The sequence below is a fragment of the Schistocerca cancellata genome, chromosome 9, assembly GCF_023864275.1.
Source record: "Schistocerca cancellata isolate TAMUIC-IGC-003103 chromosome 9, iqSchCanc2.1, whole genome shotgun sequence".
Lineage (NCBI taxonomy): Eukaryota > Metazoa > Arthropoda > Insecta > Orthoptera > Acrididae > Schistocerca > Schistocerca cancellata.
The window spans coordinates 392,291,089-392,306,593 of record NC_064634.1 but is presented as its reverse complement, the minus strand read 5'-3'; the positions used below and the strand labels follow the sequence as shown (position 1 = coordinate 392,306,593).

At 45.1% G+C, this 15,505-nt stretch overlaps 1 protein-coding gene across 1 annotated transcript in view; it reads right to left on the bottom strand.

Annotated features, from left to right (window-relative positions):
• The window catches only part of LOC126101444 (tachykinin-like peptides receptor 99D), a 263,713-nt gene that overhangs the window by 138,890 nt on the left and 109,318 nt on the right, over positions 1-15,505 (bottom strand). The window contains exon 3 of the mRNA XM_049912099.1: positions 7,106-7,436. Within this exon, the coding sequence (XP_049768056.1) occupies positions 7,106-7,436 (331 nt within the window). The remainder of the gene's footprint in view (positions 1-7,105; positions 7,437-15,505) is intronic.

Below are 15,505 nucleotides of genomic sequence, written 5' to 3'. Positions count from 1 at the left end.
TAGGCGAGGACCATTCGCAACCGTCTCCATGAAGCTGGGCTACGGTCCCGCACACCGTTAGGCCGTCTTCCGCTCACGCCCCAACATCGTGCAGCCCGCCTCCAGTGGTGTCGCGACAGGCGTGAATGGAGGGACGAATGGAGACGTGTCGTCTTCAGCGATGAGAGTCGCTTCTGCCTTGGTGCCAATGATGGTCGTATGCGTGTTTGGCGCCGTGCAGGTGAGCGCCACAATCAGGACTGCATACGACCGAGGCACACAGGGCCAACACCCGGCATCATGGTGTGGGGAGCGATCTCCTACACTGGCCGTACACCACTGGTGATCGTCGAGGGGACACTGAATAGTGCACGGTACAACCAAACCGTCATCGAACCCATCGTTCTACCATTCCTAGACCGGCAAGGGAACTTGCTGTTCCAACAGGACAATGCACGTCCGCATGTATCCCGTGCCACCCAACGTGCTCTAGAAGGTGTAAGTCAACTACCCTGGCCAGCAAGATCTCCGGATCTGTCCCCCATTGAGCATGTTTGGGACTGGATGAAGCGTCGTCTCACGCGGTCTGCACGTCCAGCACGAACGCTGGTCCAACTGAGGCGCCAGGTGGAAATGGCATGGCAAGCCGTTCCACAGGACTACATCCAGCATCTCTACGATCGTCTCCATGGGAGAATAGCAGCCTGCATTGCTGCGAAAGGTGGATATACACTGTACTAGTGCCGACATTGTGCATGCTCTGTTGCCTGTGTCTATGTGCCTGTGATTCTGTCAGTGTGATCATGTGATGTATCTGACCCCAGGAATGTGTCAATAAAGTTTCGCCTTCCTGGGACAATGAATTCACGGTGTTCTTATTTCAATTTCCAGGAGTGTAGTTGGGGTGAGTAAGAGTTCTAATGCATACTCAACATCAATATTATGGTCACGGGCTGATATTACCGGGTTCTCGTTTATTAGTTTTTAACTCTTTTGAACCGTTAGAAAAACATAGCTCGTCACGCTGCCACCAGACCCTCGCGTCAGTTGACGATCGTATCTCGCACAGTTACAGCGCTATGTGTAAGTCAGGTAGTGTGATCGAACAGCCGCAGGTGACACTTGAGATATGTTACGAGTGTTGATTTTCCTTGTATGTGTTCTCTCTGCTTTGTGATACAGTATTTCTCCATTTGGAAAATAATATTTAGATTTTGCGTCTCTTGCGAAGGAGAGTTAATGATCTTTTAATTTGAGGATCAGGCTGTTGTGGCAAATTTTGTAATAATTCAGATGTGATAACGATTTTCCTCCTGACTCTTACTAGAAAGACCACGCTAAAAGATAGAGAAATGAGTCACAAAATCTTTTTAATTTTTTTGACAGAATGTGCATTGTCTGTACGATTTCAGAATTAGAAAGCGGTCTCTGATTTTCATATGAACAATGCAGGACATTTATTACAGTTCCAGTAGCTCCCACATTATATCACGTGACGTCAGAACATGGTAGTTGCAATGGGTTTGCGTTTTCATAGGCACTGTTCTGTTATACATAGCAACTGTATGTGAATATGTTTATTTCTGTGGAACACTGTAGGGGGTTTCCGGAAAAGAATCTACACCAAAAAATATATGAGTGTTCCGCTACACTTTCTTGCGTCTAGACGCCTTAAAGAATGATTTAATTCGTTCCTACAAATCCTTTTAACTTTTTGCAACACTAATTTTACTCAGTTTTCCTCTTTTAAAGGCAAAAAACTCCAGGTTCGTGCTATTCCTTTATGAGTTCACGTCAGTTTCAAACGCACCACAGACACTACAAACCAGACTGTATCGCCACATTCTCCTCTTACCAGCCATGTAGTAGTGTGGAGTACAGCGGCAATACGCAGGCGTGCTTTAGTGATCTCGGCTACAACAGAGCACTAGAGGCATGTGTCTCACTTAAGTAGTCTTCAAAAAATGGTTCCAATGGCTCTGAGCACTATGGGACTCAACTGCTAAGGTCATTAGTCCCCTATAACTTAGAACTAGTTAAACCTAACTAACCTAAGGACATCACAAACATCCATGCCCGAGGCAGGATACGAACCTGCGACCGTAGCGGTCTTGCGGTTCCAGACTGCAGCGCCTTTAACCGCACGGCCACTTCGGCCGGCCTAAGTAGTCTTCGCTTGGATACAGAGTGCAAGTGACAGATCGAAGCGAGAAGAAAAATAAACTTCACCCAGTTCAGCACAAGTTGCCAAAGGTGACCGACACTACCTAGCCTTATAACACATTGGCCTCCATGGCTTGTATGTCCATATGAAACTCGCATGGATGCAGAGATGTTTAACAGTGCACACAGGATCCCTTATTTTAATCTACAGTTATCGCCAAGTTGTTGTCATATCCTAGTTCATGAACCACGGGCAACGTATGAGTGGCCAAGTAAGTGATCCTGACAGTCGGGATACCAGTTACTTTGGAATAAGGTTGGACATCTCGGACATACTCTGAGTCGTGGTCACCTTTGTGCTCAGACGGCAAAGACTACCAAATCCACCGGTTAGTCCCTCAACCATTAGGGGTAAAACTCAACGGGACCCGGGGCAAGTAAGGCTAGCAGCCTGCTTCCCTGGTACTTTAAATATGATGCTGGCAACAATCAGAGAAAAATGCCTCGGCCCTTTGGAGGTAACGGAGTGCCACTTCTAATTGACACACTAGAAGTGGCTAAAGATTATCTTGGAACAGTAGTGTCTAAAGGTAGGATGAAGCAAACAGCTTGGTGGAACGACACAATCAAGGCAGCCTGTAAAAGGAAAAAGAAGGCTTATTAAAAATGACTACATACTAGAACTCAGATAGAAAGAGAAAGTTATATTGAAGAAAGAAACAAAGACAAACAGATAATTGCAGCATCCAAGAAGAAATCTTGGGAAAACTTTGGAAACAGGTTGGAGACTATGGGGCTAGCTGCTGGAAAACCATTCTGGAGTGTAATTAGCAGTCTTCGAAAGGGAGGTAAGAAAGAAATGACAAGTATTTTGGACAGGTCAGGAAAACTTCTGGTGAATCCTGTTGATGCCTTGGGCAGATGGAGGGAATATTTTGAAGAGTTGCTCAATGTAGGTGAAAATACGATCAGTAATGTTTCAGATTTCGATGTACAATGGGATAGTAATGATGATGGAAATAGGATCACATTTGAGGAAGTGGAGAAAATGGTCAATAGATTGCAGTGCAATAAAGCGGCTGGGGTGGATGAAATCAAGTCGGAACTCATCAAATACAGTGGAATGTCAGGTCTTAAATGGCTACACAGGATAACTGAAATGGCGTGGGAGTCGGGATAAGTTCCATCAGACTGGACGAAAGGAGTAATCACACCAATCTTTAAACATGGAAACAGAAAAGATTGTAACAACTACACAGGTATCTCTTTAATCAGCGTTGTGGGTAAAATCTTCTCAGGTATTGTTGAAAGGATAGTGCGAGTATTAGTTGAGGACAAATTGGATGAAAGTCAGTGTGGGTTTAGGCCTCTTAGAGATTGTCAGGACCAGATCTTTAGCTTACCGCAAATAATGGAGAAGTGTTACCAGTGGAACAGGGAATTGTATCTATGCTTTATAGATCTAGAAAAGGCATATGACCGGGTTCTTAGGAGGAAGTTATTGTCTGTTTGCCTCCTGTTCCATAATCTCGTGGAGCAGGAGGCAAACTTTTGCAAGCAAAAAAGGGTCTTCACATAGATAGTCAGGCAGCAGTTAGAGTTTACAGTAAATTGAGTTCATGGTTCAGAGTAGTTTCAGGCTGCAACCTATCTCCACTGTTGTTCATATTATTTATGGATCATATGTTGAAAACAATAGACTGACTGGGTGAGATTAAGATATGTGAACACAAAATAGGCACTCTCGCATATGCGGATGACTTAGTTGTGATGCCAGATTCGATTGAAAGTTTGCAAAGTAATATTTCATAGCTACATCAGAAATGTAAGGACTATGGTATGAAGATTAGCATCTCCAAAACGAAAGTGATGTCAGTGGGAAAGAGATATAAACGGACTGAGTGCCAAATAGGAGGAACAACGTTAGAACAGGTGGAGGGTTTCAAGTACTTAGAATGCATCTTCTCACAGGATGGCAACATAGTGAAAGAACTGGAAGCGAGGTGTAGCAAAGCTAATGCAGTGAGCGCTCAGCTACGATCTACTCTCTTCTGCAAGAAGGAAGTCAGTACCAAGACTAAGTTATCCGTACACCGTTCAATCTTTCGACCAACTTTGTTGTATGGGAGCGAAAGCTGGGTGGATTCAGGTTACCTTATCAATAAGGTTGAGGTTACGGATATGAAAGTAGCTAGGGTGATTGCAGGTGCTAGTAGATGGGAACAATGGCAGGAGCGTGTCCGCAATGAGGAAATCAAAGAAAAACTGGGAATGAACTCTATAAATGTAGCAGTCAGGGCGAACAGGCTTAGATGGTGGGGTCATGTTACACGCATGGGAGAAGCAAGGTTACCCAAGAGACTCATGGGTTCAGCAGTAGAGGGTAGGAGGAGTCGGGGTAGACCAAGGAGAAAATACCTGTATTCGGTTAAGAATGATTTTGAAGTAATAGGCTTAACCTCAGAAGAGGCACCAATGTTAACACTGAATAGAGGATCATGGAGGAATTTTATTAGGGGGACTATGCTCCAGACTGAACGCTTAAAGGCATAATCAGTCTTAAATGATGATGATGATGATGATGATTATCGCCAAGTTGTGATGTAGCTAAGCACGATGTTTCCTTTGTGGCAGAGGTTATGCGCGTATTTGGTAACTATCAGCGGCTGTTCATCTGTATTAAATTAAGCGAAGCTAACCGATGTAGACACCTTGTGATAGGTAACCACTACTGCTGTTTTGGATTTCATACGCCAACGCCACGGGGTGGGCTGAGGCGGTCGACATAGTTCATGTAGCGACATCTGTTTGGAATGGATTTTCGGACCCACACGTTATCGCGAAGATTGCCAAATGCAGGAACTGCTGACCACTCATGACATGGCCGTATTGCACTCAACCTGCACATGTTTGAGATGCTTGGGCACAACTGACCACGGGCGCTGGTTCAATGCAGGACGATCAAGTACACTGTGGCCCAGTTGCAAGTCTACCCATCCTCAACCACCTTTGTGCGTGTCTGCCCCCTGCAGGTACGAGAGCTAGAAAGGCCTGGTGTAGATGTTGTGCACCAACCAACGTGAACTACGAGGGTCATTCCAAAAGAAATGCACACTATTTTTTTAAAATCCATTTTTTATTCTACATGTTTGAACGTTTTACAGTGTGTAGATACATCCTTTAGGTTCAGTATTTTCATTTCTCCACATAATTTCCATCCCTCTCAACTGCCTTACCCCGTCTTGGAACCAGCGCCTGTAAACCCGCACGGTAAAATTCTGTACCAACCTGTTGGAGCCACTGTTTGGCAGCGTGCACAAGGGAGTCACCATCTTCAAACCTCGTCCTCGATGAGAGTCTTTCAGTTTCGCAAAGAGATGATAGTCACATCGAGCCAGGTCAGGACTGTAAGGCGGGCGTTTCAGTGTTGTCCATCCGAGTTTTGTGATCGCTTCCATGGTTTTTTCACTGGCATGTGGCCATGCATTGTCGTGCAACAGCAAAACATCCTGCTTTTGCCGATGTGGTCGAACACGACTCAGTCGAGCTTGAAGTTTCTTCAGTGTCGTCACATATGCATCAGAATTTATGGTGGTTCCACTTGGCATGATGTCCAGAAGCAAGAATCCTTCGGAATCGAAAAACACCGTAGCCATAATTTTCCAACAGAAGATGTGGTTTTGAATTTTTTTTTTTCTTGGGGGAATTTGTATGATGCCACTTCATTATTTGCCTCTTCGTCTCTGCTGAAAAATGATGGAGCCATGTTTGATCACCTGTTACAATTCTTCCAAGAAATTCATGTCCACCACTCGCGTACTGTTCCAAAAGTTCGCTGCATACCGTTTTTCTTGTTTCTTTGTGAGCCACCATCCTGGGAACCCACCTGGCACAAACCTTTTTTAACGCCAACACATTTAGTATTCTGCAAACACTTCCTTCCCCTATCCCAACGTAGAGTGACAATTCTTTCACCGTGATGCATCTGTCAGCAGTAGCCAATTCGTTAACTCTCCGCACATGAAACTTCCTGGCAGACTAAAACTGTGTGCCGTACCGAGACTCGAACTCGGAACCTTTGCCTTTCGCGGGCAAGTGCTCTACCAACCGAGCTACCCAAGCACGACTCACGCCCCGTCCTCACAGTTTCATATCAGCGCACAATCCGCTGCGGAGTGAAAATCTCATTCTGGAAACATCCACTAGGCTGTGGGTAAGCCATGTCTCCGGAATAACCTTTCTTTCAGGAGGGCTAGTTCTGCAAGGTTCGCAGGAGAGTTTCTGTTAAGTCTGAAAGGTAGGAGACGAGGTACTGGCAGAAGTAAAGCTGTGAGGACGGGGCGTGAGTCGTGCTTGGGGAGTTCAGTTGGTAGAGCACATGCCTGCGAAAGGCAAAGGTCCGGAGTTCGAGTCTCGGTCCGGCACACAATTTTAATCTGCCAGGGAGTTTCATATCAGCGCACACTCCGCTGCAAAGTGAAAATCTTATTCTCTGCTCATTGTCCGGGAGTGTGTGCAGTACGAGGCCTGCCGCTGCGAGGACAATCCTCAATATTGCCGTGATCGCTTTCATCACGTAACCTGCTTGCCCACCGACTAAATGTGCTGCGATCGACAGCAGGATCTCCGTACACCTATTTCAATCTCTTGTGGATTTTTCCCAATGTCTCGTTTTCACAGCACAGGAATTCTAGGACAGAACGTTGCTTCTGACTAACGTAAAGTGTAGCAGTAATCTTGAAGACATGCTGTGACTCACGGGAGCAGGTTGAACTAAGTTTGAAAACAAGCGGGGAGGATGTATCTACACACTTAAAACTTTCACACATGCAAAATGTAAACTGTATTTTTACAAAAATGGTGTGCATTTGTTTTGGAGTGACCCTCGTGGTAGTATCGCATGTGCCCGCCCTTGGTCCAGACAGACGCAGCAGCAGCAGCAGCAGCAGCAGCAGGTACGTGCCTTCTTCTTGTTCCTGACGAGCGCGGCGTCCCTGGTGTCCTGCGCGTTGCCGGGCGCGCGCTGCCCCCACAGCCGGAGCGCCATGCGCGCGTACACGGCGGTGATGACGCACAGCGGCGTCGCGTACTGCAGCGCCACCAGCAGCAGCCGGTAGGCGAGCATGGCGCGCTCGGACAGGCGCACGTTGTGGCAGAAGGGCACCGGCGCCGCGGCGCCCTGCACCCGCAGCAGCGAGACGCCCAGCGCCGCCGCCATGGGCGCCGCCAGCAGCGCGCCCGCCGCCCAGATGGCGCCCACCACCAGCCGCGCCAGCACCTTGGACGGCCTGCCGCTGCAACACAGCCGCTGCTGCTTTAGGTACCGCAATGTCCACACTTGCTGTGGTCCAGAATCTGGGATCCATGCACTGGGTAGGCAAATATACTTGTACTTTTGATCTCGAGTAAAATACAGATTTACATAACTGCCTTTTGTTTACAGGTACACGTGTGGATTCGCCACTTTGATGTGGCCTGCTTATACAGGGTGATTCAGCTGCCCCTACCGCTCTGTTTTATGTAACCCACAGTGCCCTCCGAGATTTTTCACGTTCTCTCGGTCATTATGTACAGAAATATAGTCCTATAAAAATGAACAGGACATTTCAGTAGGAAATTAAGTTTTGTACAGGACACATTTTCCCTATAGGCTGTAGTTTTAGACTTAGTGAAGGAAAACGTACAAAATTAACTTCAATTGTGTGTTTTATTGAATAACTCAAGGTCTGTCGCCAACAGCGGAATAGTATCGAAGTAAAAAATTTGTTGTTGTTGTGGTCTTCAGTCCAGAGGCTGGTTTGATGCGGCTCTCCATGCTACTCTATCCTGTGCAAGCTTCTTCATCTCCCAGTACCTACCGCAGCCTACATCCTTAGTGTATTCATCTCTTGGTCTCCCTCTACGATTTTTTCCCTCTACGCTGCCCTCCAATACTAAATTTGTGATCCCCTGATGCCTGAGAACATGTCCTACCAACCGGTTCCTTCTTCTTATCAAGTTGTGCCACAAACTCCTCTTCTCCCCAATTTTATTCAATACCTCCTCATTAGTTATGTGATCTGCCCATCTGACCTTCAGCATTCTTATGTAGCACCACATTTCGAAAGCTTCTATTCTCTTCTTGTCCAAACTGTGTACTGTCTACGTTTCAGTTCCATACATGGCTACACTCCAAACAAATACTTTCAGAAACGACTTTCTGACACTTAAAACTACACTCGATGTTAACAAATTCCTCTTCTTCAGAAATGCTTTTCTTCTCATTGCCAGTCTACATTTTATATCCTCTCTAGTTCGACCATCATCAGTTACTTTGCTCCCCAAATAGCAGAACTCATTTACTACCTTAAGTGTATCATTTCCTAATCTAATTCCCGCAGCATCACCCGACTTAATTCGACTATATTCCATTGTCCTCGTTCTGCTTTTGTTGATGTACATCTGATATCATCCTTTCAAGACTCCGTCCATTCCGTTCAACTGCTCTTCCAAGTCCTTTGCTGTCTTTGACAGAATTACAGTGTCATCGGCGAACCTCAAAATTTTTATTCCGTCTCCATGGATTTGAATACCTACTCTGAATTTTTCTTTTGTTTCCCTTACTGCTTGCAGGCTACAACCCTGTCTCACTCCCTTCCCAACCACTGCTTCCCTTTCATGCTCTCGACTCATAACTAACATCTGGTTTCTGTACAAATTGTAAATAGCCTTTCGCTCCCTGTATTTTACCACCACCACCTTCAGAATTTGAGAGAGAGTATTCCAGTCAACATTGTCAAAAGCTTGCTCTAAGTCTACAAATGTTAGAAACGTAGGTTTGCCTTTTCTTAATCTATTTTTTAAGATAAGTCGTAAGTTCAGTATTGCCTCACGTGTTCCAACATTTCTACGGAATCCAAACTGATCTTCCCCGAGGTCGGCTTCTAACAGTTTTTTCATTCGTGTTAGTATTTTGCAGCCATGGCTTATTAACCTGATAGTTCGGTAATTTTCACATCTATCAACACCTGTTTTCTTTGGGATTGGAATTATTATATTCTTCTTGACGTTTGAGGGTATTTCACTAGATGGTAGAGTTTTGTTAGGGCTGGCTCTCCCAAGGCTATCAGTAGTTCTAATGGAATGTTGTCTACTCCCGGGGCCTTGTTTCGATTTAGGTCTCTCAGTGCTATGTCAAAATGTAACTACATTAAATTTACTACAAAACTTCCTGTTCATTATTTCTGTGGATTTAATAGCACATAATGAATGAGAGAATATGAAAATCTTGCACATGGTGTCGGAAGGAGTTGTGAACTGTATATATCTGTATATAACCCAATGGAAAGGCTAGCTGAATCACCATGACCATATAGATGGGTCAAAAATTCATCGAGGAGAGTATACTGGTTATGCGTTTCTCTTAACTATGATCCATGTCAGTAAGGCCTTCAAACAACGCAAAAAGGCTTTTAGTTTGTACAGTGCAGAAAGTGTCAAGTCTTGAAGATTTTGCTCGTTAGCCACGCACGGAATGTCATTAAAAATGTTGAACACCGATGTTAAGAAGAGAAAACAAACAGTTCTATACAGGATATCCTAGTGAAATATGTTCGCAGTACACAGAAAGGGCAGGAAATCCATCTGTTGTGAGGAAATGGCCATATTAGCAAATCAACCTGGATCTTTAGCAATTTTCCTCGATTTGAAATTGCCACATACAGACTATTTACGTGAGGTCAACAGCCAAAGAAAACATTAGTGGCAAGACATGTGGAGTATGTAACAACAAACGAAAGGTGGAGGTAACCATGTATTGCGAGGGCGTGCTCAAAAGTTATGCCTAAGAATTTTGTGGTAATTCTTGAAGCTTTCTAAATAAAAGGAACTTTATTAACGCTCGACATCGCTATTCTTCACGTCTACATATTTTCAGTCCTCTTCCGCTAGAGAGCTCGAAATTATAGCATGTAACATGGTAGTGTGTAACATAACTATGTCGGTGTGTGAGAGACAGCGTGCTGCAATCGATTTTGAATTAGAAAAATTCGTCCGCACACGCAACACCATCTCCTTCAGCATGTCAGTTCCAGAGTGCACACGAATGCTGTGACATCTGCTACAATCTGGCCCCGGGTGTTCACCGTCACCGGTCATCCTTCATACAGTTCCGAATCGGTCTCATCAGATTTTCATCCGTTTTAAGAATTTAAAGAACACATTCAAGGACTTCACTTCCATAGCGATGAAGGAGGTCAAGCAGAGGATAAGTTGGGACTTCGTCAAGAAAGTTAGACATTTCACAGTAACGGTATCAACAAATTGGTCTGTCATTGTGTGAAATGTGTTCATCGACAGGGTGACTAAGTTCAGAAATAAATATGTAGACATGAAGAATAAAGGTGTAGAGTGTTAGTAGTGTTTGTTTTACTAAAAGAAACTTAACGATTTTGACATAAAAATTCGAAGGCATCATTTTCCACGATGCTGTCATACAACTTCAAATTCTTACAAGACTGTGGTTTATGACGACATTTTTTTTCGATCAACGATTTCTGCTATCACTGAACTCCACGTTAACCACACCTGTTTTCCTGTACATGTACATGGAATAAAAATTTAGATTTGTCCTCCATATCAGTGTGATTCTATGTTAGAAGTTGATCTAAACTAAATCTTTTTCTTGCGTCTTGTGAAAAACTATATGTTATGAAGACATAGATGAGCATGGAATACTATCTCCCTCAGGTGCCTTTATAAAATGGTTGTTTATATCCTTAATGGAATGAAGAAAACTTACAGTTCTTAACAACATTCATATTGTCAGTATTATTTCTCGGCCCCTGAGTCAACAGATGGGGACGCTTGCAAGACAACAACCATCTGCACGAACAGTTCGACGACGTTCGCAGCAGCATGGACTATCAACTAAGAGACCGTGGCTGCGGCTACCCTTGACGCTGCATCACAGACAGGAGAGCCTGCGATGGTGTACTCAACGACGAACCTGGATGCACGAATGGCAAAACGTCATTTTTTCGGATGAATCCAGGTTCTGTTTACAGCATCGTGATGGTCGCATCCGTGTTTGGCGACATCGCGGTGAACGCACATTGGAAGCGTGTATTCGTCATCGCCATACTGGTGTATCACCCGGCGTGATGGTATGGGGTGCCATTGGTTGCACGTCTCGGTCACTTCTTGTTCCTATTGACGTCGCTTTGAACAGTGGACGTTACATTACAGATGTGTTACAAACCGTGGCTCACCCTTCATTCGATCCCTGCGAAACCCTACATTTCAGCAAGATAATGCACGACCGCATGTTGCAGGTCCTGTACGGGCCTTTCAGGATACAGAAAATGTTCGACTGCTGCCTTGGCCAGCACATTCTCCAGATCTCTCACCAACTGAAAACGTCTGGTCAATGGTGGCCGAGCAACTGCCTAGTCACAATACGCAAGTCACTACTCTTGATGCCGGCCGAAGTGGCCGTGCGGTTAAAGGCGCTGAAGTCTGGAACCGCAAGACCACTACGGTCGCAGGTTCGAATCCTGCCTCGGGCATGGATGTTTGTGATGTCCTTAGGTTAGTTAGGTTTACCTAGTTCTGGGTTCTAGGGGACTAATGACCTCCGAAGTTGAGTCCCATAGTGCTCAGAACCATTTGAACCATTTTGAACTACTCTTGATGAACTGTGCTATCGTGTTGAAGCTGCATGGGTAACTGTACCTGTACACGCTATCCACGCTCTCTATGACTCAATGCCCAGGCGTATCAAGGCCTTTATTGTGGCCAGAGGTGGTTGTTCTGGGTACTGATTTCTCAGGATGTATGCACCCAAATTGCGTGAAAATGTAATCACATGTTGGTTCTAGTATAATATATTTGTCCAATGAATGCTCGTTTATCATCTGCATTTCTTCTTGGTGTAGCAATTTTAATGGCCAGTAGTGTATTTTAGGCACAGTGGCATGAAAACAGTTTACAAACGCAGCCGCTCCTTAAATGCTTTCATCCATGGTGTAGAATCCAATAATAGTGCTCATTTGAAAGCCATATAAATGGCACTGTCTCTGCATTATGACAACTGGTCTGCTTGGCACATCCTCCTGATACGCTTTATATACCCACCACTGCTAGTACTGCCACCTGGAATCTGAGTTGTTATTGCACATTGGCATTGAACATATGCGGTGATCAGATTAATGTGACTGGACCATGTACCAACCAGTCTTCTTGCAAAACTGAGGCAAGACCAAGTACCCATAATGAAGGTGCACAGCAATCACATACATCTGTCCAAGGTACACCATAAAGGCCTTGTAATATTGAGGTCTACTGACTGTAATGGCCAGAGGTGCTTCAGCAATTCACCTTCTTCCCCAAAAAACTAGTATGGGATGATGCAAGCTGTATAAGCAGAGGCCCTGACATGTTGCTACAGAGAATCACAATTTCGTAAAAAATATAGTACCATAGCATGTGCCTGATCAGGCAAAATGGTCACATATCAATGTGACAATGTAAATAACCCATGATAGTCATGGAATACCATGATATGACTGCCTAAGCTATCAAATCAGAAACTTCCTTTGCTCCATACTGCAGGTTTAATGGCTCCAGTTTTTCTGTTATGGACATTCGCACCACGGACGAGTGGGTTTTTAATTAGAAGTTACCCAGCAATTCCCAGCTTCTGGAGCTGGTTTTGTGTTGTTTTGGTGCTGACTGGGTTTGTGAGAGTCAGATTCAGTTCAGCAGAGAATTTTTCTGGTGTTCTCTTCTTACTTTTAGTAAAAGCTCAGTCACGATCAATCAACACACTTTTCCACCTGTGTTGTGAGTTTTTTTATCATCCTCTGTTTCTGCATGTGAACAGTGGAGGCAGATGAGTGTGAGCACAATCTGCATTGTTGCCTAATTTACTCAAGATGGCGTTAGTAGATGTGGATATGTCGCACAGATGAATTCACTAGATGATATTTCGGGTGTCCTCCTCTCCCCTCCGCCAACCATTCGTCCACCCATCCCAGCTCCCCATCTCAACCTCACCCCTACATCCCTGTACTCTTCCCCATCTGGAAACTGGTAGAAAACGTTCAGTCTTTGCTGCGCTGTTGTGGGGAAGGATCTCTTGCTTTCATAAATTTCTTACGATGTGCAGATGTTATCCTGCTGGGGGAATTTTCTAATACCACCTGCAACGGGCGGAAAAAGGTCAAGAAGCTGCAAGTATTACCCTGTCCAGCAACATGTACTAATAAACGTGTTTATACTGCTATAGACCATCAGTATACAAAAAATCGTGATCATAGCTACAGATCCAACAACATATTGCAAAAAGGAACAAAATCTTGGCCTATAAAGATCTGAATGTCTTGCGGAAAAGGTACCAAAAACATCGGCTATAAACATCTAAACAGTATTGTGAAAAAGGATAGCAAAAGCATCTCCTAAGCACCACCTATTAAGATCATGAAGACAGTATATCAACACAGCTAACATGCACCGCAAAAGAAGTCTATAATAACACTTGCACCATCAGGTAACAGCTCCAAGCAGATGCATGATGCTACAAAAACTCAGTGCAGGGCGCCAAGCGCCGATTACGCTGACAACTTCGGAAACGCGAGAGCTGCAGCACTGAGCGCTGGCAACGCGTATTCCCATACATCCACTTCCTGTGGCAGTCGGCGGTTGGCTCTCCGCCTAGTACTACTGGCGCAGCAGGCCGATGAACTAACTCGGCCTAAGCTTGGCGACCGAGACCGCGCGCTCCCTTTACCTGGCAGGGGGCAGAGAACTACCGTGCTTGCAGGATAGACGGTAGATGCAAATTTCATGTCTATTGTTTCTAGCGGTCCGGGCTTTCCGCTCTGCCCAAGGGCCGCTGTAATCCTCTAGAAACCTGCTCTGGCTGCGGCTTGCTTTGTTGTTGACTGTCAGCTCTGTCGCCTCTGCACACATATGTGCTACTTCCAGTCGCTCTCAGAAAGTTCTGCAAACGTATTTCTCAGAAAGGAACGAGTGATGGTCTCTGGTTTGTAGAAACCTGTAGTGGGTGGAAAGTAAGGACTGACGAACAGCTGGGTAACTTAAATGTCGCCGATCACCAGAGACACCGGAACAAGAATGGTGCGTTTCGTGTCTCCGAACGTGTACACACGCACACACACACACACACACACACACACACACACACACACACACACACACACACACACACGAGCGACTGCTTCTAACACATTCTAACGGTGCACCGACCTATAACCTGGCAAAGTATTTATCATCTGCTCTCAGTCCATTTGTTGGCAAACGTGAACACCATATATCCAGTTCGGTGGATTTTATTCGACGATTGGGATCTTTGAAGTTGAGTCCTTCAGATCTGTTAGTGTGTTTCGATGTGGTATCCCTATTTACACGAGTTCCTCTGGAAGAGTCCCTTAGTTTGATCAGTGAAAAACTGGATGAAGAGCTGGTGAAGCTCTGTCGTCATGTGCTGACCTCCACGTATTTTTTATTTAACAGTTAACATTTTTGAACAGAATGACGGAGTGGCTATGGGTAATCCTTTGTCACCCATAGTCACCAATTTATTTATGGAGGACTTCGAGGCTATGGCACTGAGTACTTCAGCTTTGCAACCAACGTGCTTCTGGAGATACGTGGACGACACCTTCTTCGTATGGCCGCATGGACGTGATGCTCTTAACAGGTTTTTGGACCACTTCAACTGTCTTCATCCCCGTATCAAATATACCATGGAGGTTGAAAATGATGCGATGCTTCCATTTTTAGACGTAATGGTTTATAAAAAACCAGATGGAACTTTGGGACGCAGTGTTCACCGAAAGCCGACACACACAGATTTGTACCTGCACCCTCAGAGTTGTCATCCACCACACCAACGTAGTGGCGTCCTTAGGACTTTGGTACGGAGAGCATATGCCATTTCCGACGCAGACAGCTTAACCCAAGAACTTGAGCATTTGATGACTGTTTCAAGGAAAATGGATACACCGAGGAACAGATTCGTCGGGCTATGGAATTTGGACCGTCTCCGGAGGTGTTCGAAGAGGAACATAGATCTGTGGCCTTTCTTCCTTATGCTGGAGGCTTATCATTTAAGATTGGACGAATTTTAAGGAGTTTTAACATCAAGAGTGTGTTCCGTCCACCCTCCAAGATTAGGGCTCTACTCGGCTCTGTGAAGGATGATTTTGGACTTAGGAAACCCGGGGTGTACAAAATCCCGTGTCAATCTGGGAAAGCTTACGTTGGCCGTTCTGTTCGCACAGTGAATGACAGGTGTGTGGAACATCGCCGTCACACGAGGCTACAACATCCGGAAAAATCGGCCGTATCAGAACACTGCCTA